The sequence below is a fragment of the Nycticebus coucang genome, chromosome 16 (assembly GCF_027406575.1).
Source record: "Nycticebus coucang isolate mNycCou1 chromosome 16, mNycCou1.pri, whole genome shotgun sequence".
NCBI lineage: Eukaryota > Metazoa > Chordata > Mammalia > Primates > Lorisidae > Nycticebus > Nycticebus coucang.
The window spans coordinates 70615411-70643226 of record NC_069795.1 but is presented as its reverse complement, the minus strand read 5'-3'; the positions used below and the strand labels follow the sequence as shown (position 1 = coordinate 70643226).

Below are 27816 nucleotides of genomic sequence, written 5' to 3'. Positions count from 1 at the left end.
TATTCCTCATTAACTTTGATGCAAAAATACTCATTAAAGTACTTAACAAACATCAATCAGTACTGCATTAAAAGAATTATATATCACGATCACATGGCATTTCTTCCTAGAATGGAAAGATGGTCCAACATATAAAAATTAATCATTGTAATAATTTCACACTGCACATTAACAAAATAAAAACAAGTCCCCATGTGATAATCTTATTTGATGCAGAAAAAGCATTTGACAACATCCAACACATTTTCATAATAAAAACATTCAATACACTAGAAATAGAAACGACCTCAACATAACAAAAGATCTATATGAAAACCTTAAAGATTTCACAGGAAAGAATTATTAGAGGTAATAAATCAATTTAACAAAGTAGTAGGATCCAAGATCAACACACATAAATCAGTTGTATTTCTTTATGCAAACAAAAAAAAGCAAACACAAAACCAATTTCATTAATAATAGCATTGGAAAGAACAAAACACTTGAGAATTAATTTAAACAAGGAGGTAAAAGACTTGTATAATAAAACCTACAAAGCACAGCTGAAAACAGATTAAATAAGATACAGATAAATGTAAACACATCTCATGTTTATGGATTAGAAAACTTAGTATCGTTAATATGTCAATACTACCTACCCAAAGCAATCTACAGATTCAGTGCAATCCCTTCCATCCAAATTTTGCAGAAATAGAACATCCTATCCTAAAATTCATTTAGGTTCTTATGGAACAAGGAACAGCCAAATAATCTTAAGAAAGAAAAAGAAGGCTCGGTGCCTGTGGCTCAAGCGGCTAAGGCGCCAGCCACATACATCTGAGCTGGCAGGTTCGAATCCAGCCCAGGCCCGCCAAACAACAATGACGGCTGCAACCAAAAAATAGCCGGATGTTGTGGTGGGTGCCTGTAGTCCCAGCTACTTGGGAGGCTGAGGCAGGAGAATCGCTTGAGCCCAGGAGTTGGAGGTTGCTGTGAGCTATAATGCCACTGCACTCTACCCAGGGCGACAGCTTGAGGCTCTGTCTCAAAAAAAAAAGAAAAAAGAAAAAAAAAGAAAGAAAAAGAAATCTGGAGGATTCCTAATTTCAAAACTTAACTACAAAGCTAGAATAATCAACACACCATGGTACTAGTCTACTGGTAAAAAGACTGACATATAGACCAATGGAATAGAATTGAGACCCCAGAAATAAACCTTCACATGTATGGTCAAGTGATTTTTTTTTTTTTCGTAGAGACAGAGTCTCACATTATTGCCCTCGGTAGAGTGCTGTGGCATCACACAGATCACAGCAACCTCCAACTCCTGGGCTTAGGCGATTCTCTTGCCTCAGCCTCCCGAGTAGCTGGGACTACAGGTGCCCACCACAGTGCCCGGCTATTTTTTTGTTGCAGTTTGGCCAGGGCCGAGTTTGAACCCACCACCCTTGGTATATGGGGCCGGCACCCTACTCACTGAGCCACAGGCGCTGCCTGGTCAAGTGATTTTTTACATAGGTGCCAAGTCTATCGACTTGGGAAAGGATAGCTCTTTATCAAATAGTTCTAGTAAAACTGAATATTTACATGCAAAAGAATGAAGCTGGACCCTTACCTAACACTATATATAAAAATTAACTCAAAATAAATCAAAGACTTAAGTGTAAGATTTAAAACTATAAAACTCTTAGAAGTCTACAATGGACAAAACTTCGCAGTATTAGCTTCAGTGATGATTTCTTGGATATGACAGCAAAGGCACAGGCAAGAAATGGAACAACAGATAAACTAAACTTCATGAACATTTAAAAATTTGTTCATCAAAAGATACTACTAACAGAGTAAAAAGACAACATACTAATTAAACGAGAGAAAATATTTACTAATCATATATTAGATAAGGGACTAATATCCAGACTACATAGAGAACTATTAAAATTCAACATTAATAAGATAAATAATCCAATTAAAAATGGGCCAAGAACTTGAAGAGACATTTCTCCAAAGAAGATATATAAATGCCAATAAGAACATGAAAGCATGCTAAGTATCACTAATAATCAGGGAATGCAAATCAAACTATTAATACAATGACATACTATTTCTCACACATTAAGATGGTTACTACCAAAAAAAAAAACCCAAAAAACAAAACAATCCCCCTCCCAGAAAATAACAAATGTTGGTGAGAATGTAGAGAAATTGGAAAAGTTGTGTAGTGTTAGTGGGATTGTGAAATGGTATACTCACTATAGAAACCAAAACAGTAGTCCCTCAAAAAATTAAAAATTACCAATTATTCAGCAATTCCAATTTTAAGTATAAGCCCCAAAGAATTGAAAGTAGAGCTATGGAGAGATGTTTGTGCACCATGTTTACAACAGCATTAGTCACATTAGTGAAAACATGGAATCGACATGTTTCTACACACAGATGAATAGATGATTAAGTGAAATGTGTTATGTATATATACAATAGAATTTTAATCAGCCTTAAAGGAATAAAATTTTGACATACGCTACAACATGAATGAACCTTGAGGACATTATGCTAATGAAGCAAAATAAGCCATTTATAAAAAGGCTACTACTGTGTGATTGCACTTTTTGACTTGGACTAGTCAAAATCATTGAGGGAAAAAGTAGAATGGTGGTTATTGGAGTTGAAAAGGGAGAATTGGGAAATTATTGTTTAATGGACATAAAATTTCAATTTTACAACAAGAAAATAGTTATGAAGATAGTGTTGAAGGTGGCAGCAACATTATTAATATGTTTAATATCGCTGACGTATACACTTAGAAATAGTTAAAATGATGAATTTTAGGTTATGTGTAATTTTTTGGCACAACAAATATTGGGGGAAAAACCCAAACAGTTAAGTAGGGAAGATGCGCATTTTTTTACGTTTATTGGCCATCCTCTGTCCCCATGAGAAAAGTTTCTTAATGTTTCTTGTCCAGCTTTTAATGGGATTGTTTGCTCTTTTCTTAAGTTGATACGCTTGAGTTCATTGTAGATTCTGGTGATTACCCCTTTGTTGTATTTGTAGCATGCAAATATCTTCCCCCATTTGTTTTGTTGATTGTGTCCTTAGCTGTGCAAAAACTTTTCAGCTTGATCAGGTCCCATTTATTTATTCTTTATGCTGCTGCAATTGCCAGTGGGGTCTTCTTCATAAATTCTTTTCCTAGGCCAATAAGATGTAGAGGTTTCCTCCCCCCACATTATCTTCTAGGGTTTTTATAGTTTCACATCTTAGATTTGGATCTTTTACCCATTCTAGTTAATTTTTGCAAGTGGTAAGAGGTGCAGGTCCAGTTTCATTCTCTTACATGTGGCTAACAAGTTCTCCCAGAACCATTTATTAGATAGGGATTCTTTTCCTCAGTGAATGTTTTTGTTCGCTTTATCAAAGATTAGATGGCTACATAAAGTTGCTTTCATCTCTGGATTCTCTATTCTGTTCCAGAGATCTATGTGTCTATTTTCATGTCAGTACCATGCTGTTTTAATCACTATATACTTATAGTACAACATGAAGTCTGGCAACGTGGTGCCTCCTGATTTATTCTTATTTAATAGAATTGCATTAGGTATTCAGGTTTTTTTCTGGTTCCATACAAAATAGAATTACTTTTTCAAGATCTTCAAAGTAAGATGTTGGTATTGCATTAAATAGTAGTTTGCTTTGAGTAGGAAAGACATTGTAGCACTATTGAGTCTTCCAAGCCATGAGCATGATATGTATTTCCATCTGTTAACATCCTCTGCTATTTCTCTTCTGAGTGACTTGTAATTCTCTCTGTAGAGATCCTTCACATTCCTTGTCAGACATATTCCAAAGTATTTCATTTTGTTTGATGCTACTGTGAAGGATATTGTATCTTTGATTTTATTCTTAGCTTGACTATCGTTGGTGTATACGAAGGCTACTGATTTGTGTACATTGATTTTATAACCTGAAACAATGCTGTATCTCTTGATCACTTAGAAGAGTCTCATGGTTGAATAATTGGGTTTTTCAAGTATAGGGTCATATCATCTGTGAAGAGTGATAATTTAACCTTCTCTGTTGCCATCTGGATACCCTTAATATCTTTCTCTTGTTTGATTGCATTGGCTAAAACATCCAGCACTACGTTGAAGAGTAGTGGTGACCCTTGTCTGGTTCCACTTCTCAGTGGGAATGCTTTCAACTTTTCTCCATTCAATATGATGGTGGCTGTGGGTTTGTAATAGATGGTTTCTATAAGTTTGAGACATTTCCCATTTATGCCTATATTCTTGAGTATTCATATCAAAAAGGACGCTGAACTTTGTCAAAAGCTTCCTAGCAATGAATCATATGATTCTTGTTTTTACCTTTGTTTATGTGGTGAGTTACATTTATAGATTTACTTACGTTGAACCAGACTTGTATCCCTGGGGTGAAAGTCACTTGGTCATAATGGATAAGTTTTTTGGCATACAGTGAAATTTGGTTTGCTAATATTTTAGTAAGTATTTTTGCATCAATATTTCGTAATGATATTGGCCCATAGTTTTCTTTCTTTGTTGTGTACTTTTCTCGTTTTGATATCAGGGTGATATTTGCATCATAGAAGGAGATGGGAGGATTCCTTTTAGCTCAATGCTTTGGAATAGATTCTGCAATATAGGTACAAGTTCTTTGTAGGTTTAGAATTCAGGTGTGAAACCGTCTTGTCTGGGACGTTTTTTTGTTGGAAGATTTTTTTATTGTTGCTTCAATTTTGGTGCTAGACTTTGGTCTGTTGAGAAGTTTGATTTCTTCCCAATTGTGTCTAGGCTAGGGGGTTAGTGTGAGTCCAAGAATTTGTCCATTTCTCCCACATTTTCAAATTTGTAACCATAGAGATTTCTATAGTATTTAAGGATGATGTTTTTGTATTTCTGTGATATCTATTGTTTCTCCTTTCTCATTTTTGAGTTTATTATAGTCCTTGCTTTTTTGTAGAATTGGTTTATCTTTTCAAAGAATCAACTTTTTGCTTAATCTGTATGTTTCTTTTGTTCTCAATTTCATTAACTTCTGCTCTAATCTTGGCTACTCTTTTCTTCTGCTGGATTTGAGATTGGTTTGCTTTTCCTTTTGTAGTTCCTTGATTGTTTATCTGTGACCTTTCTCATTTTGGATGGGGACATTTAAGGCCATGAGTTTCCCTCCCAGGCCTTTGCAGTATCCCACTATTTTGAACACTTGTGTCTCCGTTGTCATTTAGTTTAAAGAATCCTTTGATTTCCATCTTTATCTCCTCCTTAACCCAATTGTCATTCAGCAATAGGTTGTTTTGTTTCCATTACTTTGTATAGGAATGAGCTTTTCTGTTGGAATTGATTTTTAATTTTATTCCACTGTGGTCTGACAAACATTTTTTCATAGATATTACACATAGAACATTGGTCAATTCTAGAATTGAATTTTGAATTAATGGGGTCTGAGGTTTCACAGAAGTCAGAAGATATTTTTCTACTGTCTTCCTAAGGTATATTAATTATCCACATAATCCTACTTCAAGCTGGGTGCAGGGGCTCACACTTGTAATCCTAGCGTTATGGGAAGCTGAGGCGGGTGGATTGTTTGAGTGCAGGAGTTTGAGACCAGCCTGAGCAAGAGCAAGATCCCATCTCTACTAAAAGTAGAAAACCTAGACAGACATCATGATGGGTGCCTGTGGTCCCAACTACTTGGGAAGCTGAGGCAAGAGGATTGCTCAAACCCCAAGAGGTTGCTGTTAGCTATGATGCCATGGCACTCTACCCAGGGTGACAGAGTGAGACTCTGTCTCAAAAAAAATAGTTTGTTGAGACATGTTTTGTGGCATAAGATGTGATCAATGTTGGAGAATGATCCATGAGCTGATGAGAACATAATTCTCACTTAGAACTTGAATCAGGCAAGTTTGCTCACTATTGGCACTTTTATTCAACATATTGCTAGAAGTCCCAGCCAAATCAATCAGACAAGAGAAGGATATCAGGAATATCCAAAAGGGGAAAGGTATCTTATTGCCCCATGCCACACTGGTTGGCTTTTTATCCACTTCTTTGATGTATGCAAAAACATTCCACATTTAAAGTCACATGATATTTCTGCCAGCAAAATACTATTAGGATCTCAGTTCAAACTGAGGACACAATATGAATTGGCTTGTTGAACCACTAGTTATTTTTGTAATCAAGTAAGCAACAATAATGAAACATGCTCCACTATCCAGAGCAATTTTGTTCTCTAGTGGGGGCCACTTCACAAAAGTAGTCACATGATTAATTCTTAGTATCACTAGGGTTAGCTTCTGGATACCATCTTTCTGATGCATGCAAATACTGATGTGGTCATGCACAGGAGCCCAGTGCCCAGTGAATACCTGTGATGGTGCTCCTAGAGTTCATGAGAGTTCACTTACTGGCTCTTGTTCTTCTTACAGATGTGGACTTTGTGATTATTGGAGCCAAGGGCAATTAGGGTGTAATCCCCATTTGAGGCACGAAATGTGATTGGCTCTAGTAAAAACTGTTCCAGAAACAAAATGCTTGGTGTTTTCAAAAGATAGAAAGCTTAGGTTGGGGCACTCTCAACTGGCTCAGACTGGTGAATTTTAAATTCTTATCAGTTGATGTGAACAAGCTCTGGCCAGTTCTGCCACTTTTATATAGTAGGTTATATCTTCTTTCCTTTTTAAAAATGCTTTTTGTTCTTTCTTATATTCTTTGGCATGTATATTATCTTTTTAATAACTTTTAAGTTTGAGAATATTTTAATTTTTTTTCAAGTGGTCACTTTGAAGATAGAGTCTTAATTTTTTGCTTGTTAAATTATCATGTACATACAGCATCAACTGATCTCAATAAAAGGTGAAATTTATACTACTGTATACTGTCATGAATTTAAAATTTACATTCTATTTTATAATATTTATCAATGTTATTTAACTTAAATTCTATAATCAAAGGAATAAAAGACCAGTCCTTGCTTTTTGACAAAGGGTTTTCCATGCATCTTTTTGTTGACTGGAGATCATCCTGTAGTAGTTTTTTTTTGTATGTGTTTATTGGGGCCTGTGTTTCTTTCTTTCTTTTTTTTTTTCATGTTACTGCGAGGGTACAAATAACCACATCACAAGTTTTGAATTTGTTAGGTAGAGTCCCTCTTATAGTTGCATCTTGCACCCACAGGTGTGACATACACCTCTACCCTGTGGCCTTTAAGTGGGAGCACACCAAATGCCCCCTTTCTCCTACCCTCAGTCTCCCTACCCCCAACTTGAATAAAGTTTTTCCTCCTATGTGGGCATGTGTTAGATCATCTACTGGCTTCATAATAAAATTGAGTGCATTGGATACTTGCTTTTCCATTCTTGTGATACTTTACTAAGAAGAATGTGTTTCAACTCCACCCAGGTTAATATAAAAAATGTAAAGTGACCATCTTTTCTTATGGCTGAATAGTACTTCATGGTATACATATACCACAGCTTGTTAATCCATTCCTGAGTTGATGGAAATTTAGGTTGTTTCCACATCTTGGAGATTGTAAATTGAGCTGTGATAAACATTCTAGTGCAAATGTCTTTATGATAAAAGGATTTTTTTTCTTCTGAGTAGATGTCTAGTAGCAGGATTATAGGGTCAAATGGGAGGTTTAATTTTAGTTCTTTGAGGACTCTCCATACTTCCTTCCAAAGAGGTTGTATTAGTTTGCAGTCCCAACAGTGTAAAAGTGTCCCTCTCTCTCCACACCCACTGGGGCCTGTGTTTTATTTACAGTGTTGTGTTATGAAAATATTACAATGTATCCATAATATTATGTGATGATGTCTTGCTTATATACATCAAAGGCTTAAATTCTATTAACTCATTTTTAGGTTTTAAATTCAAAATCCTGTTTATTAGAAATGAGAAAAGTTTATACAGTTTGCCCTTGAACAAATGGGTTCGAATGGTACAGGTCCACTTGTGTATAGATTTTTTCAATAAAATTTACACTGAATTTGTTTACCTCTCCTGTCTCCTCTTCTGTTTCCTCTACTACTTCTGCTTCTGCCATCCCAGAAATAGCAATTTTTCCTTTTTCTCTTCCTCCTTAGCCTACTCAATGTGAACATGGTAAGAATGAAGACCTTTATGATAATCCACTTCCATATAATAATCATAAATGTTTTCTCTTCCTCATGATTTTCTTTTTTTTTTTCATTTTATTTATTGTGTGTGTGTGTGTGTGTGTGTGTGTGTGGTTTTTGGCCGGGGCTGGGTTTGAACCCGCCACCTCTGGCATATGGGACCGGCGCCCCTCCCCTTTGAGCCACAGGCGCCTCCCTTCCTCATGATTTTCTTAATAACATTTTCCTTTGTCTAGTTTACTCTATTGTAAGAATACAGTAAATAATTCATGTAACATACAAAATATGTGTTATTTTACTGTTTTATAGTATCAATAAGGCTTCCAGTCAATGGTGGGCTGTTAGTACCCTGTTTCTCTGAAAATAAGACATCCTCCAAAAATAAGACCTACTTATAGGAAAGGTAAGACGTCCCCTGAAAATAAGACCTAGCGCATCTTTGGGAGCACACCTTAAAATAAGACACTGTCTTATTTTCGGGGAAACGGGGTAGTTTAGTTTAGGGGAAGTCAAAAGTTATACACAGATTTTCAGCTGCATGTTGGGGCTGGGGTGGGGGGGCAGGCAGTGCTGTCAGTTTCCCTGACCTCCACAGTGTTCAAGGATCAGCTGTATTTTGTTTATAAATGAAAAAAACAAGATAGCTTTCAGTAAATATAAAAAGTGTTAGTTATAAAGCAATTTCCTATGAGTCTAGTGATTACATCATAAAATGCTAACTACTTAAGCGTTCTACATGCTTATGTATGAGGTTTTTACTATTATTACTATTATTTCGCTCAGTGTTATACTGTTATTCCAGTTAAAGATGGTTGTAGTAAAGTTACATTGGTATCCAAAGCTGTCCAAATATGTTGTCCTTGTTTCCTTTGCCTTCAGTATATAGTTCATATTCATAGTTGCTAATACCTTTATATATGTGAATCTTATCTGTTACTTTAGGCTTACTATCCCCTTGCAATCCAGAGCTACATTTCTAATTGATCAATGAATATTAATATAGGTATTTCTTTAGCAACTCAACCTCATTTTCCTTTCCTTTCAAACAAGATATTCTGCATGACAGCTATTTTCAACTCTTTGTAGCTATCTTTGACCCCCTTCCCCACCAGCTCTGTTCCTGTCCCCTACCACTGCTCTCAATCCCATCAGCTGCAAAAGTCTCCCATGGTAAATTGTTCTTTTCTTTTATTTTCATTGTTGTTATTCTAATTCAGGTCCTATTGGCCTAAATTTTTTCCTCCTTCACTAAGGGATTACAGACTACTAAAAAGTAATCTTCCTAAATTATGTTACAAATGACCCAGGATATATTTTATACCAAGGTCTTATAGACATTTTTTTTCTTTCAGAAGCCTTATACTTTTTTTTCTGTAAATTTGTGGGAAATGAGTTTTCAAAAGGAAATTTATGACACTTTTAGAAGTAGAAATTCAATAAAATTTTGTTGCGAATCCTTTCAAGTGCAAAAAATCTTTCATTAAAGTAATAAGAACTTGACTATTTTCTCTTTTATATGTATCTGAATTTTTATAACTTATCTTTGGTTAATATCTGCATGAAAATAGCACGAAGCAATCTGGAGGGAGATAGTTGGAGACTTTCTTAAATTAACATTTATAGATATATTGAAAATGTTTATTAATAATAGCATGCCTGACCTCCAGATTTAAATTATAACTATAAGCCTTTTGCTACTTCTAATAAATATAGGAGTAGGCTGACAATATTCATTTTTATTTTTCAACATTCTAGGAAAGAAATTATGGGAAATATGTAAACAAATATAAATGCATATATTTCTAAAGAAAAGTATTTTCATTTGTTACAAGTCATGTTCCACAAAATGATAAGTAATTGTAAGATTATAAGCTTTGCAATCATATAGACTTTATTTAAATTCTAGTTTTGCTAGTGCTTATGTGACCTTAGGCACATTTGAATTTTTTTATAGCTTTAGTTTACTCATTTGTAAAGTGGGAATAATATCACCTACCATATCTCAGATAATATGTACAAATCATATTGCATAGTTTCTGACACATAAGAGGTCAATAAATGGAACTATAATGCTGGTTCTTCCTTTAACATCAATTACACCTTTAAAATACAATTTCACATTAATTTCTTAAATATTAATATTGAATTAATGGCAATAGCTAACATGCTAGTGCTCTGCTTTTAAAATGCTAGAATTATCTCATTTAATCAAATTCATACAGCATTATATGTAATTGATTTTAAATACCATAAAATATATATAACTTCTTTAAATTGAGATACAGTGAGATGAGATATGTGAGTATACACCATATACTTTAGGTACCATGTTGTGTGGCCTAGGTTAAAATTTTGAGTGTAACATTTATTGACAATATAACCTCAGTGTTTGTTCTGGGGGAAAAGGATTGAGACTAGTGACAAAAACCTTTAAGAGTTGCTTAAAAAAATAAAAATAATGTGAAACAGTTTTGTAAACTCTGAAAAATAATAAACTAATTACTGTATTTTTGTTATTTTATCCATTGCCTTAGTAGGATTTCAATCTATATCTTTAAGTCAGAGTAATAAAATGAAAATAAATGTAACCCAATGACATTTCAAAAAAGCAAACAGAATTTCCCATGCTGGAACAAGTAGACAAAAGTCTAAATAAAAAATTTATGAATGCCTATTTAATAAAGCCTTGTGTCAGAATTAGATTTATGAATATATCTGTGACCACTACAAAAATAAACTGAAAGTGAATCAAAATTTCAACAACTTCCCTACATAAAAAAATAATCAGAGTTTTATTCCCTTATATGTGTTACATGCTTTTTGTTGTTGCTAAATAGAATTCTAAATGATACTGATATACAAAATAGCCGAAATAACTCCAGAAAACCATGCCCATTTACATGATTACAGTGACAAAGAGTCTATACGTGTGACTAGTCAATGCTTTAAAACATTTTTAGGATAAAAAGAAACCAAGCAAAACATTATATACCATAGTATGTAATGATTCATAAAATATAATTTAATAAAATGATTGCCAACAAACAAAATGTTGAATGCTGCCAACAGAACTGTATGGTGATTTTAAGAAATCCTTTTTGGAAAACTATCAAATACTGCCGTCTAGGAAACGTGTTATTATTCATGGATTGGTTAGTAAAAATGTTCAGCCAAATGAATATAAGAAAACTTAAAATTGTTGGCTTTTGCCTACCGTACCAAGATCAGCCTTAAGATCTGTTGGCAGACTTAACTTTCTTGATCCTTTAACTGAAACAACAGAAAAAGGAAAGGCAGTTGTTAATTATATGAAATTAAAGAGGAGTGTGGGGGAACAGTATGTTTTATAGTGTAGTTATTAGAAACCTGATGAACATTACATTTAGTGATATATATGGAAGTTCAAATACTGTTCCAATATTAGTATGTTGCCATCAAGTAGTAATTATGTAATATGCAAACATAAAAAGCCATTATTCTTATAGTAATTACGTGTATGTTTACATAGTTTCTCTTACATGTGTTACGAGAAGTAATTTCTTGTTTAATTTGTAAAAACAAAATTTAACTTCAGACAATCTAATAGGTAATGAGATACTGCAACAAATGTATAAGGTCATTTCATAGACAATAAAAAGGGTAAAAATTGATAAATTCTGTGAACGTTTTATCAAATAGAAGAAAATTCTATTACATATGATGAGGTTAATAAAATTTTATTATGCCTCTGGTAGATGAAATGATGACATCAATATTGAATAATATGATGATGCATTAAGTAGATGAGAAAATCTTGAAAACACAATAATGTGAAATTTAATTATAGCAAGTTATCTAAAAAATGTTTGTATAAACAAAGAAAATGTCTATAATTTATTTAAACACTTCTTCCTTATCTGTCTTAGAAAATATTTAACTGGAATACATGCTATCATAGAAAGAAATGTACTGGGGAAAATAAGGCATAAAATCTTATCTGCCAGTTAATACTTTAAAACTGCCAATTAATTTATATCTTCTAGTGAGTGATTTTCTTTACAACTAGGAAAGGTATTTGAAAAAATATGCAGGATGATAGAGCAGAAAGGCAATTGTCTCTATGAAAAGACATTAAAAATAATTTTATTAATGTTAAGAAAACAAATCAGATTTTAATAATTTGGGTTTATAATTATTTTTAAATAGGGTTTTCAACATATCTACATAGTATTATCTTCAAAATGAATTACAAAGACTCTTTCAAAAATATAGGAAATAGTATCAGCCTTGCATCGATAAACCCAGATTTATACAGCAGGACAGTGATATTTTCTATTCCTCAATATTCTGTTTGATGGAAAATTCATCTGGATTCTAGGATCTAACTTACTCTGATTCTTCAAATCTGCTCAATTTTTTGGGATTCCCCACCGCCAACCCCAGATTACTACTATGTACCTTTCAGGGTCCCTATAGACTACTTCCTACCTGAAACTCGGTCTAACCTCACAGACCACATCTTCAACTGTGTAATTGGAGAAGGGAAGGGGAATGACTAGATGATGGGATTATTTAGGGAATGTGCTTAATAACAATGTTAATAATCCTCTGTTATTTATGCAAAGAATAATCCTCCTTACCTGTCCAACTAGTAAAATTCCTATTCATTCTTCAAGACATCTCAAACATGACTCCCTTTCCATAGGTAGCCCAAACTTAAGCCTGCACTTGGTGCCTCTTATGTTAACTTCCTTAGCACCTGTGCATATCTCCTTTATAACACTTAACACATTTTATTGTACTTGATTTTTTACTCTATTATCCATTAATATACTGAAACTTTGAGTTCTCTAAAGATAGGGACTATATTCCCTATGTAAAGTATTGGCAAAAAATAGCTATACAATATGTTGTTGAACAGTATAGTCAGAGAGCAAGGGTGAAAGGTTTAAAGAGGGCAAGACAGAGAGAAAATATGTTCAAGTGTTAGAGAATGTGCTACACAATAACAGGAATTTGAGGAATTTAAGTTGGAAGATGAAAAAGGCAAGAGAGTAAGAGGCAAGTAGTATTGGAAATGCATAGGAGGAAAACAGATTACTTGTTAACCTTGGCACTGTGCCCCTGGCCATGCTACTTTCCAAATTTATTCATTTTTACTGCTATCTGAGTTAAAGCATATGCACCAATGTTACTTTATTATGTTAGTCAAAAGGGAAAAAATGAAAATAGAAACTTATTACTACTCATTGGCTTACCAAACTGCATAGGGAAGAGAATTGAAGAATATTGGCTCAAAGGAATAATAAGAGTTTATCTAATTCAACACTCCATTTAATGCAAGTATTTGTCTTACAACATTCTTGATATCCTACCTGATTGAATATTTTCATGTAGAAATCTTTAAAGGTTTAAAAATATCTTCTTCATATTCTAATTTGGGATTGCTATAATTCTAACAAAATTTCCTTCTATCTAGGCTCAAACTATCATACTTTCCATTTCCTCTGAATGGCCAGAGGGACCAAGTTCAGCCTCTTTAGACCATGGATATTTACCATTAATGCTATACTAACCACTACCATATATTACTGAGCATCTATGTTCTGAATACTAGTACACAGTTAAGGTTAATAAACTTGCTAAAGGTATGATGGTGGAAAGTGACTCCAAAGCTGTGCCTTTTCCACTAAGCAACATAATCTTCTTCATATAGAAGATACCACCTGTGTGGTCTAGATACTCTCTCTAAAACAAATAAAACTAACATTAAATGAATATGAAAGTTGTATAGATTTAATTGTTTATAAAATTTTATTCACCCATGAGTTTGTCTATTTATTAACTAACCAATAAGTTGGAATATAGTAACAAATTTCATTTGTCTCTATCTTTCCTAACCCAGAAACTAAGATAGGAGAACAGTACTTGATACACACACACACACACACACACACAGATTAAAAAAAATACACACCCATTTTCAGTCACCATCTATGGTGGAGCTCTGAAAAGCCTATCATACTCTCCTGATCTCTCTAACTACTTTTGAGAAATAGCATTGCCCTTTTGAGGCAATTTTTTGGTGTTGTTTCCATGGTCATTGTGGTTATTTCTGATTATAGAAAATATATCACAGTATGGTAAAGAACTATGGTGAATCGTCACAAAATTTCACCATTTTTTGTTTCTTTTCTCTGAATTCTCTATTGAACCCTCCTTATTTTCTAATAGGCTTGATGAAACTATTCAGGTATATAGAAGAGAAACAACACGATCAAAATTATATACAACATTTCTAAACCTTTTGTGAAAGCCTTAGGGATTCCTACTTTATATCTCAAGAATCAATGTCTATGGTTTTAACAATTGCTTCAGGAAAATTTGTCTTTATTCACCATGAGGGACTTGGGTTTTCAGCACAACAAATGGAATGATATTTTGAGACAAATTATGAAGTCTAAAAAATTGTGGAAATATGAATAACTTGTATGTTCATGAAGGAGATGTTCACCTTCACCTGGCAAGTGATGTACTTGATTCCTCTGTCTCACAGTTGATATTTCATTCCTATAAAAGCCTGGTGCTGCCTCAGTAGTTCTGGTAGCAAGTCCTAAAGGAAGGGAATACAAAACTATTGGCATGTAATTTCTTACCCCAGGTGAACCAAGAATTTTTACCTTAAAGGTTAATTTCATAGTAACTATTTGGAAAGATCTCCATTTTATGCCTTTATCTGAAATAAATATAAATACTGCCCTAGAGGAGAACTATTTGGAGGGAAGAAGGAAGCTTTTTGGAGGATGTAGGAGGATTTCAGGCACATAGAATTACCCAGCATTTAAACTAGCTTATAAGAAAGACCCTGTTCTAACCCAGGCCTGTGAACAACAGAATTTTGTATTCCTTTGTTAGTATTTTGTGATATTAACCTCTCTGATTTTAATAGATAAATATTAAATGATAAATATTTCTAAAGCTCCAGCCTTCACTTGAAATTGGTAGCACAATAAATCTACTGTAGATGGGAACAAAGAATATTACGAGGGTAGATATCTATATAGGCAGCAGCAGTCTAGGACCTGATGCTAGTCTAGAAAAAGATGTTAATATGAGCAAAAAATAAGGAAAAGGCACATATTCAAATGGAACATACTAAAAAACACATAACTTAATACATGGGTATAGAGTATGCTTCCTGGGTGAAGGAAACCCACTACAAGTTGGACTTTAAATTTAACCTAATGGTATGTACTCTTGTGATATTCTAAAAAAAATTTTTTTAAGAATGGTCTATTTATTAAAAAAAAATACACAACTTTTAGAACGATACAACCCCATAGTTTAAAGCCTGTTGAGTTTTCAACTATTTGTCCACAGAAAAAGAGGCTATCATAGTTCTGGGCCAGGTAAGTGCTGCTAGGTTTGAATGGGAGATGTTTGTGCAATATACAAATCCCACAACCTTTCCTGGTGAGTTTAAAGTATAGTGTTGCCCCAAAAAGAAGTATGAAAAATCTGTGTAAGTTTAATGTTTGTTTCTAAAGATAGTCTGTAAATTCCATTTGTGATAAATGAGTGTTTATTTTGTTCATTAGTTTATTCTGAGTGTGAGAAGGGACAGAAAGAAAGGGGCTTCAAGGAAGATGGGAGGGAAACCTGGCCTGTGGAACAAGGAAGTCTGGAGGGTCCATAGGATCATTCACCACTCAGTAGTTCTCCCCCTCAAAAAAGGAAAAGAATGTAGGCCTGAGGTAACCTAGGTAATCAATGACCAATAGAAAAGGGGACATATTTATACCTCCACAATGCTTTTGTGTGCATCTCTCTCACCTCTTCTCCTTCATGAGAGGGACCCATTTACAACTCTCTTTGAAAGTGCTCTGAGTTTTCTCTTTGTTCTTAAATAAAATTTATACTGAAACTTGTGCAAGTTACTTTTGCTTTCTATTCATGTTGCCTCTGCTGCTCCAGTTTTATTTTCAGTTTCCACTCACTTTTCCTTTTGACTCCTGGCCTGTCTCCATTTAACTTTCTAGCTTAGCCAAGTAGTTGAACCAGTTCAACTGGGTTCAGGGAACCAGGAAATGGAAAGCATAATGTTTAACAGTAGAAACCAAAAATTATTTGTTGAATAGTTGAGCAGAGACAATATAAAAGCATTGCATTAGCTTGGAAGCTGAGAACATCAGTATTTATTTGGTTCACTGGATTTCAGCTCTCAATCCCTATTCTATCCTCTTGTGTTATCTTCAAGGAAATATTTAATAGTCTGAACTTCATTGTATTTTACCTTTATTTCATTAGGGTGTGAGGAAGTTTGAGTTCCACATAGAAAATCAGAGTTATAAAATCATTACTATTTCCTGGCCTACCTAATTCCTTCATTGACTCTAACTATATCTTTCCTGATAATCTAGAGCGGATGCAGAAATTTCTACAACACAGAATGTAGTTTTCAGTACATACATTACTATTGTATTTTGGAAATAATATCAAGCACATTCTCCTTTGTGGGCTTAAAAAGACTGTCTAATATAATTAATTATCATTGTTTTTCATAATGAATGAAGTCAACAAATATCCATAATTTCCAATATTCTTAAGTAAGATACAGTAAACTCTGTTGCACTTTTCCCAGAAAGATACATTTCACATACCTTAACAAATATAACAATTAATGATTATAGAGCTGTTCTAAGGAAAAAAACCTTCTCATTCCTCAATTATAATGACTTATAATTTAAAGTTGCTACTAAAGAAGTATGGGACCTGCCCAGTAAATAAGTACCAAGTAAAGTATTGAAGTGATAAGTAAATCTTATCAAGGCCCATCATTTTTGCCCCAAGTAACATAATACAATAGTAGTCAAAACTTTCCTACTTTGAAGTAGTCTACTTAATTATATGCAATTACTCTGTCTTGCAATTAAAAAAAACATGTGTGGTAGTGGTGGTGGTGTTCCAAGATCCGCTCTAACATTTTTTTGAGACAGAGCCTCAAGCTGTCACCCTGGGTAGAGTGACACAGCAACCTCCAACTCCTGGGCTCAAGCAATTCTCCTGCCTCCACTTCCCAAGTAGCTGGGACTACAGGCATCTGCCACAACACCAGGCTATTTTTTTTTTTTTTGGTTGCAGCCATCATTGGTGTTTGGCGGGTCTGGGCTGGATTTGAACCTGCCAGCTCAGGTGTATGTGGCTGGTGCCTTAGCCACTAGAGCCCAGGCGCCAAGCTGATTCGCTCTAACATTAATGAAAGAAGCATCATAGGCAGAGGGCTAAAGCAGAATGTCTATCTAAAACTTAGAGCAATTATCATAAATATTTATAAAATATATATATTTTTTGTTTTTCTCAAGATGATCATGTGATGGTTGTGTTCTATTTATATGGCATATTACATTAACAATTGTAAAATACTAAAAGCCATATTCCTGATATTTAGCCCCCCAAAAAGATGTCTGCTAACACCACAATGGACTGGGGAATCTGTGGACTTCCAAATCCCCAAGTGTGGCACTCACACCAAATTCAAACTTCACAGAACAAATCCTTTTTTTAAAAATTTGGATTCAGTCAAAAGGCTGCACTCAAGAATCCAGAAGGCCAGATGTGTTCATGAGGTTGCAGGTTCTTCACCCCAAAAGGGGCATAATTAGGTACATAGATAGATAATCCAAAAATATTGACAAACTATTATAATTAATAAATAAATTAATAAAGTTTTCTGAATGAAATCTCAATATGTAAAAAATTAGTTGTATTTTTATATTCTGGTCACAGTTAGAAAAAGAAATAAAAATAACATTTATAATAACAGAAAAAATATGTAAAGAAATAAATTTAATGGAAGATATGTAAAACCTCTCCAACCCACCCCAAAATATTACTAAGAGAAAGCAAAGAAGACACATATAGATGGAGAGATACTAAATATAAAATTGAATATTGTTGAATATGTTAATTCTGCCAATTGATTTATAGAGCCAATGAAATTATAATCAAAATCTAAGCATGCTTGTGTGTGAAGTGATAAATTCTTTCCTAAAGTTATATAAAAATACAAAAGATCTAGAATAGGTATAATGATTTTGAAAAATAACCACACAAATAAAATTGAAAAACCTACACTGTTGGGGCGGCGCCTGTGGCTCAGTGAGTAGGGCGCCGGCCCCATATGCCAAGGGTGGCGGGTTCAAACCCAGCCCCGGCCAAACTGCAACAAAAAAATAGCCGGGTGCTGTGGCGGGCACCTGTAGTCCCAGCTACTCGGGAGGCTGAGGCAAGAGAATCGCTTAAGCCCAGGAGCTGGAGGTTGCTCTGAGCTGTGTGATGCCACGGCACTCTACCAAGGGCCATAAAGTGAGACTCTGTCTCTACAAAAAAAAAAAAAAAAAGAAAAAAAAAGGAAAACCTACACTGTCAGGTAGAATACTGTAAAGCTATAGCAATTAAAACAATGTGGTTTTGGATAACTGATAACCATGACAACTAGAAAGAACACTAAATCTATAAATACACACATACACACATTAAAGTTCATTAGTTTGTTGCAAAAGTACCATTTTAGTGCAGTGGGAGAAATGATAGTTCCCTCAGAAATGGGACTTATCAATTGAATACCTAAATGGTATAAATAAACCTTCACTCCTCCTTCACATTATAGGTAGAAATAAATTCCAAATGGAACTTTGATTTAAATAGGAAAGGTAAAACAATATTACTTCTAAAGGAAAATAAGGAAAAATACCTTTATGATCTTAGGGTGAAAAAAGGTTTTCTTTAAAGAAAATAAGCATTAACAAAAGAAAAGATTGATAAAATGAATTACATTAGCATTAAAAATGTCTGCTCATTAAGAAACCACTTTTAAGAGAATAAAAGGCAAGCTACAGAAAGGAAGAAGATATTTTCCACTATATATATCCGAAAAAGACTTCTAATCCAACACACACAATACACACACCCCCCCCACACACAGAATTCCTATAAGAAATCAGTAAGAAAAAGTTGGTAACCCAATAATAATGGGCAAAAAATTTAAATATGTTATAAAAGAGGATACTAGGTATTAAACTAGTCAATAAACATAAGAAAGCCATTAAAATCATCAAACATTAGGAATTCACAATCCAATTAAATTCCACAATGAGATGTCACTATATATGACTAAAATTGGAAAAGAGAACCCTAATATCAAACATTGGCAAGTATGTGACATAAATGGAAGTCTTAAATAGTCAGTAAAAGTAAAATTGATGCAACCGCTTTAGAAAACTCATTGGAAGTATTTACTAAAGCTGAATATGTATACCCTATGACAGAAAAATTCCATTCCCAGATACATACAAAACACAAAGTTTATATTTGCGTTAAAAAGGTACAAGATTGGTCATATCAGCTTTATTTGTAATAGCTCTAAACTGAAAACCACTTAAATGCTGAGCAACAATAATCTGCATAAATAACTTGAGGTATAGTCATATGGTGGAATATTATATAGCAATAAAATCATGCAGCAACATAGATAATTATCTCACACATAATGCTGAACGAAAATGAGCAAGAAACAAAAAATAAATACCATCTAATTTCACTTATGTCAGAATCCTGCAAAATTAATTCATAAAACCCACTGAACTAATAATCTATGGTGATTAAAGTCAGAATAGTTAAGTATATGCATAGATGATTCACAGATAAAAGTTAAAGAGCTCTTAAACATAACAATGTGTTCAATATCATTTGTAATATGTGAAAGGTAAATTTTAACAATATTGCCATGTAACTTTTCCTATTAGGCTTGCCAAAAAAAAAAAAATGATAACCAATGTTTGCATTTTATGGCAAGAAGGATAGAATACTGTTGCAAATCTTAAGAAGAAAAATTTGGGAGTATCTAAGAAATTAGACAGGCATATTCTTTGATCCAGCAACTCCAATTTTAAAAATTTATAACACAGATATACCTGTACACATTTAAAATGAGGTATGTACCAAGGTTAGTCATTGCAGCATCATTTATAATAACAGAAGATTGGAAGCAAACTAAATGTCCTCTAACAGGTGAACTGTTTAAATAAATTACAGTTCATGTATACAATGCAATATTGTACAATTATAAAAAAGGAAGTACTTTATATAATGACAAGGAAAGACAAGATATGCTAAGTGAAATGAGCATGATATAGTAAAGAACATAAAATAGAAAACACAAAAGAGAATATATGTCTTTTTGTTTACAAACACAAATTATTTGGAAGAATAAGAAACTAATAATAATGTTTATTTTTTGCGAGGATGGTAACAATCTATGGGGCATGATGAGAGGGAAAGTTTTATTCAATTTGTTTTTGATGTTAATACACTATTAGTCAAATTCAGATTATGGTTAAAAACTAAAAGTTATAAATTTTATATTAGATTATATTTTACACTGAAGATTTATGAATATGATAAAATATTATCAAAATAATATTTTAAGAAATTAATTTTGCAACAAGATATGCAAAACAAATTGTAAGAGGGAGAGATAGAGACGTCTGCTAGAACATTTTTGTGATACTCTAGTTATGGTGTAATAAATACCTGAATTGGATGGTGCCAATGAAAATGCACAGGAGGGGGTAAATGGATGAGGCAATTTAAAAAATAAAAGCAATAAAATAAGGATTGCAAAGATATGACTGAAAAGAAAAATTTATACAGGACACAACTATATTTATGTTGCCTTGATTCCAGAAGAACAAAGATAAAGAACTAATAACTTTTAAGTAATAAAATAAATTGATGAACTCTTGCAATTATAAATTAATGTTTTAAAGTAAAGATTCATTTCTTTGTAAAGACATCATTATATTTTTATCAATTTCTATAAGTTCAAATAAAAATAATGCATATTAAAAGTAATTACAATTTTTGATACTCTATAAAAATAGATCTATAGTTCAGGATCAAAGAAATACCTAATATTTTCAGTGCTTAAAAACTGACACAATACTATATATACATTACAGAAAAAAGACTATTCAAATAAGTAAAAGTTAAAAAAAAGAAAAATCACTCATAATCCCACCACCCAAACATCTAATGCTGTTTTAAACATACAGCACCTTAAAGACTTATTCTTAGGAATCTTTATTCTCACATTTTTTGTATATTTTAATGCACACACAGTTTGAGGTTGTACCTCACACCATATTATATGTACTGCCATTTTTTTCTTTGTCAATGAGTATGTATCTTACCAAACTGTGATCCAAAGGAATGATATCATTTTCTCCTGTACAGATAGTGTATGTTTCCCCCTAATCCAGCTGTGGCCATCAATGACAAAGTTTCCATATAATACAACCAGTTTCATTTGATACTTAGTAAGCATTATTAATATAGCTGTGAAAAACCTTCCTTTAAAATATTTTTAAAAGTATTGCACTTATACTTCTGATCTTAATTTTTATTTTGGGCCAGAAATATTTTTAAAGGCATGTATTTCTATTGGATTTTTGGAATAAGATATATAATAAATTAAAGAAATGGAATTACACCTTATTATTAAAATTATAAATTTCTAAGTATAAGAATTATAAAAACAAAGTAATGGATTACTGTAGTGAATTACCAGAAGTCTGAAAAATACCATTCATGTTACCTGAAGTAGGAGACTTGCAGCGCTCAAGTTCCAGGGGGACTGGACTGTCATTCAGCTCAGTTAAGCCTGAAAATACAATAGCCAAAAAAAAAAAAAAAAGAGAGAAAGAAAAGAAAAAAAGAGAGATAAATTTTGTTGGCACCTTGTAGGTAACTTTTATATCCTAATTCCTATAAGTTTAAAAAGGCTATTTTTTTCCTGTGAAAATTACTTTCACATGTCCATGTAGTGTCAATTACCTGAAAATTTATTTAAACAAGTGATACAGGAAAAATAAGGCACAATAACTGATCGACATACAAGGATAATTAAACATGAATGGTGGAAAGATATAAAATCCCTTTTCTCATTATTTTTGTATGAAATAACTACTTTAACAAATGACCCAATTTCAGGTGTAATGGTTATTGGCTTTCAAAAGATATTTAAGAGATGTTATAAATTTAAAATTTTATATTTATTTATAAAAATGTAGTATTGTGTATAAAATTACTAAGTGATTTGTTCAATGGTACCAAATTCTTTCTTACTTAACAAGAACTACGTTTTTCTCTTATTTATAATATCTATAATATTAGTTTGTATTCGGTCACTTCCCTGACAAATACAAGACAGGCAAAACAGATTAATAAACATTTTGTAATTCTCACTACCTGCCAGTCTGCTTTCCTATGGCATTTATAAAATGTCCGTTTTCCTATTCTTATGGGACAGTCTCACATACTTTTTCTTTTACAAATAAATATTTATAGTTTCTACTTTAATGCAATTCCTGATACACAGAAACACTTGAGAGCTATTGCCAATGACCAAAATTGTCTTTGATCATATATATATTCCTTCCCATTACTTTTGTTGTACAATAGGTCCAATTAACCTGGTGTAGGTCCAAAAAATCATAGACCCCGTATGATAACTTAGCATAATTCTTTTTTTTTGTAGAGACAGAGTCTCACTTTACCGCCCTCGGTAGAATGCCATGACGTCACAGGACTCACAGCAACCTCTAGCTCTTGGACTTACGCGATTCTCTTGCCTCAGCCTCCGGAACAGCTGGGACTACAGGCGCCGACCACAACGCCCGGCTATTTTTTGTTGTTGTTGTTGCAGTTTGGCAGGGGCTGGGTTTGAACCCACCACCCTCAGTATATGGGGCCGGCACCCTACTCATTGAGACACAGGCGCCACCCCATAATTCTTAAGTTTTATAAATGAGAAACTGTAAATCCAAAGAATTTAAGATATTTATTTGAGGTCACAGAACTAAGTCAATGGCAGAGCTAGAGTAGAACCCTGAACTCAGATTTTTATATACTACATTATTCTGCATTAGTATTTCAGTTGCTCATAGGGTTTTGAGTATTAATTGCAAGGCTTATGGTTTGCTCTATTTCCTATTTTACTAAAAGTTTAACTTAACTTCATTTAACTTAAGGTTCACCCAACCTTTAAATTTCTATTTACAATCATAATACACTTAACATTGACTAAAGTAGATATTCACTAAAGTAAATAATTTTTTTTTGAGACAGAGTCTGAAGCTGTCACCCTGGGTAGACAGCCCTGGCATCACAGTTCACAGCAACCTCAAACTTTTGGACTTAAGCAATTCTCTTGCCTCAGCCTCCCAAGTAGCTGGGACTATAAGTGCCTGCCACAATGCCCAGCTATTTTTTGGTTGTAGTTGTTATTGTTGTTTGGCAGGCCCGGGCTGGATTTGAACCTGCCAGCTCCAGTTTATGTGGCTGGCGCCCTGGCCGCTTGAGCTATAGCTGCTGAGCCTAAAGTAAATAATCTTAAAGAAAGTGTTAATCCTAGAAATACAAATTGGAGAGGAAAAAGTTTATTACTAAATTAGGAGTAAATGTTAATTTACAGAGCTGCTATAAAAATACCTCAAGCACTGCTTTGAAGTTTATTGATTTAAACAGGCTTTTTTATCTTATAGCAAATTAGAAGCAGCACGTAATAAAGGGTAGGAGACTACTAGAACTGGAAACTTTAAGTAATTTAAAATAACAAAAAGTAGAGAGAACTATAATAACTAGCTACTGCTCTGAAACAGTTCAATAGAGTGAAGTTTCTTTTTGATTTTTTTTGTTGTTGTTGTTGTCGTTAGTTTCTGAGACAGAGTTTCACTTTGTCATCTTTGGTAAAGAGCTGTGGCATCATAGCTCACAGCAATCTCAAACTCTTGGGCTCAAGTGATCCTCTTTCTCAGCCTTCCAAGTAGCAGGAACTATAGGTGCCTACCACAACGCTTGGCCATTTTTAGAGACAGGGTCTCACTCTTGCTCAGGCTGGTCTCAAACTCCTGAGCTCTGACAATCCACCTGCCTCAGCCTCCCAGAGTGCTAGGATTATAGGCATGAGACACCGCACTGGGCCTTAGAGTGAAATTTCTTATATATCCCAAAGGACTTCAAGGACATCACTAAAAATTGAGTCAATTATCCTAAATTATCCTTTTCATACCTATAAAGGAGTTATAATATTACCCCAGTATACAGATAAGAAAACAGAGGCAGAGAGAATATTACATAAATTGCCCTACATTACAAAGCTAGGGGATAGGGGACGTGGGATGTGAATATGTCAAGGAGGTATGCTGTATATGTTAGAAAGACTTTCATTAAAATTTTAAAATAAAAAATTTGGTGGTTAAAAAGCTAAGCTTAATTTATCGGGAAAATATCAGATTTTCTATTTCTGTACTATCTGTTGAATCTGCTGTTTTCTCTAGTTCCTTCTGAATTCATCTACTTTTTCTGCTGAAAGAACTGGACTAAATGCAAACTTAATAACATTAGTAAAATTATTTTTTTGTGTTAATTTAAATGTGTCCAAATCGTAAACTATTTTTAGTCATTATAATTTATTACTATATAATTATTCTATATAACCATAATTTTAAAATAAACATCTAAGAAAACTTTTATTTCCTGACTGTACAAGCAATACTGGCTGTGTGCACTGACTCAGCTATAATCCCAGCACTCTTGGGAGGCTAAGGTGGGAGAATTGCTTGACGCGAGGAGTTTGAGATCAGCCTGGGTAACATATTGAGTCCTTGTCTCTAAAAAATAAAAATGTTAGCCAGATGTGGTGGCATGGCATAAGCCTGTAGTCCTATTTGAGAGGCTGGGGCAGAAGGATAAGTGACTGATAGGGCTACTGCACTCCAGCCTGGGCAACAGAGTGAGATACTGGCTCATAAAAAAAAGAAAAACAAAGAAGAAGAAGAAATGCTTTGTTGCTGTGGAAAACATCAAAGATACAGAAAAGAAAGGGTGGGGATGAAAACAATATGATTTAATCATAATTTGGCTTATTTTCTTCCATCTATAATTATTTCTACCCTAAAAAAGACAGCTTAACATTGATAAAAATTTTATCAAATCATTATAAGGATACACCATACTTCTTACTCAATATTTCTCTCTTGTAAAAATTCAGGTTTTCCAGTCTTTCTTAATTTACTATACTAAATGATGATGCAATAAATAACTGTGTGTGAAAGTCTTTAGGGTTTTTTTTATTACAAAAGATTTCTATGATCTTTCCAGTATGATATGATAGGAGCTGTACATTTTACATTTTCACTAGCAATTTATGGGATTGTTCAATATCTCTACCAACTCTAGGTATTATCTTTTAAAATCTTAGCTCTTCTAGTTATAGCGGTATCTTACTGTGACTTTAATTTCAATTTCAATTACCCCGATTACTACTGATAATTCAAACCTTCCCAGGTGTTTATTGGCTAATCACATGCCTGTCTTTGTGATGTACTCAAATCCATGGCTAAATTCTTTTTTATTTTGGACTGCTGATCTTTGTATTATGTAGCTGCAGGAATTCTTTATATATTAGGTAAGAATACTTTGTTAAATGTAGGTATTTTGGACTTTTTTTCTCTTTTTGGTAACAATGTAACAATGCATATTCTTTATAACTGAAACTATAGTAAGTACACTTTTCAGTACATGACATATTTTTTGCATATTATTTATCCCAGTATAGTACTAAGAATTATTTAACATTCCTTTCTCGTAGAAAAAAGTTCTGTGTGTGGTGCTGCATTGTCGTGATGAAAGGGCCACAAGTTGCTGGTGAAAAGTTCAGGTCATTTTCATCTTTTCCACACAGGCTTTCCAGCACTTCCAAATAGTAAACTGGGTGAATTGTTTGTCCAGTTGACACAAATTCATAATAAATAATTTCTCTGATATCAAAAAAGGTTAGCAACATCATTTTGACTTTGACAGAGCTGTTTTGGTTAGAGAGTTCCATTGTCCACTTTGACACTTTATTTCGGGGTTCTATTTGATTCTCCATGTTTCATCACCAGTGGTACACAGTTCAAATCATCCTCTTGTCTTTCTAAAAGGTAGCAAACTTCCACTCTCCGATTTTGTTCAATCTGTGAGCTCCTTCAGGACCATTTTTGCACACTCTTTTCTTGTGCCAAGATTTTCAGTTAAGATTTTTCTAGCTGTTTGTAAGTGTTTACTTGGTCTGCTATGCTTTTCACAGTCAACAATTTTGAATCACAATTCAATGAATTTTTGTAATGTTTTTGTCAGTTCTGCTCGTTACTGGCTGCCTTAGCCACTTTATCAGTGATGCTTTCTCCCCCCACCCAGAAAAAAACGTTTAACTCACTTGCACATGGCCTTTTCCTTTAGGGCTTTATCCCCCTAAACTTGGACTAACATGTCCTTGATTTCACTTCTACTTTTGCTAAGTTTAACAAGAAATTTAACATTTGTTGATTTCTCTAATTCAAGCTCTGACATTCTAGTGATGGCACACAGAAACATGCAATAATGAATGCCACTCAGCAAGACACTGCCAATGTCAACATGAACCCAGCTGTGAGACACTGATATACCAAGGTTACAAACCTTACTGAGCTGTTTGTACTGTGCTGCCATTGTAAACACATGATGGAAAGTTTGTGAACTTAACAGTCAGACTGTCACTTATATTTTTAAAGTCCTTCTTCACAGTTTCTGAGTTTTTTCTTTTATTGGAATGTTTATTCAATTTATATTTATTTATTTTTTGTTTTATATATTTTTTGAGACAGAGTCTCACTCTGTCACCCGGGGTAGAATGCCATCATGTCATAGCTCACAGCAACCTCAAACTTTTGTGCTCAAGCAACCCTCTTGCCCCAGTCTTCCATATAGCCTTCCATAGCCCCCACCATAGAGTCCAGCTAGTTTCTTTCTATTTTTAGTAGAGATAGTGTCTCACTCTGGCTCAGGCTAGTCTCGAACTTCTGAGCTCAAGTAGTCCACGTGTCTCGGCTTCTCAGAGTGCTAGGATTACAGGCGTGAGTCACCACTCCCGGCCTCTATTTACAAAATTTAATATAATCTTTGACAGAGTTAGATTTGTGTCTATCACCTTCCTATTTGTTTTCAATTTGTCCCTTCAGTTCTTTTTTCCCATTGTTCCTCATTTATGCCTTTTGAGAAAATCAAATATTTTTAGTATTCCATTTTATTTTCTCTGTTGTGTCAGCTACATCTCTCCCCGCTCCAGTGATTGTTCTAGGGATTATAATATGCATCCATTATTCAGCCACAGTTTAGGTTTAATTATTATTACATTAGTTCTTCATGATGAAACAAACTTGACAGTATAATTCTGCTTACCTTTCTTTTCATGCTTTGTGTTATTGTTGTCATACAGTTTACTTCGACATGTTATAAATCCCATAATGTATTGTTATGTTTTAAACAGTAAATTAACTTTTAAATCATGTAAGAAAAGATAAAATAATTTTTGCTTCTTGGAGCTTTGGGTTGATATTTTTTCATCAAATTTAGAAAAACTTCAGCTATCATTACTGATGTTCATGTAGTTTTGTTAACTTTTATTTTTTTAACTTGTGCTTCTCTTTCTATTTATTTATGCAGGTTCATCAATACTTTCTACTGCTGTCCAATATATTATGGTCTGACAATTAAGTTTGCAAACTCATCTCAGGAAAAATGCTATATACCCATTGCTGCATATCACTATAGTCACCTTCCAAGTACCTCCCCTTAGG

At 33.7% G+C, this 27816-nt stretch overlaps 1 protein-coding gene across 1 annotated transcript in view; it reads right to left on the bottom strand.

The window, feature by feature from the left end:
* Window positions 1-27816, bottom strand: part of STXBP5L (syntaxin binding protein 5L) — a 412846-nt gene that overhangs the window by 61012 nt on the left and 324018 nt on the right. The window contains exon 20 of the mRNA XM_053565493.1: window positions 21753-21818. Coding sequence (XP_053421468.1) covers window positions 21753-21818 — 66 coding nt within the window. The remainder of the gene's footprint in view (window positions 1-21752; window positions 21819-27816) is intronic.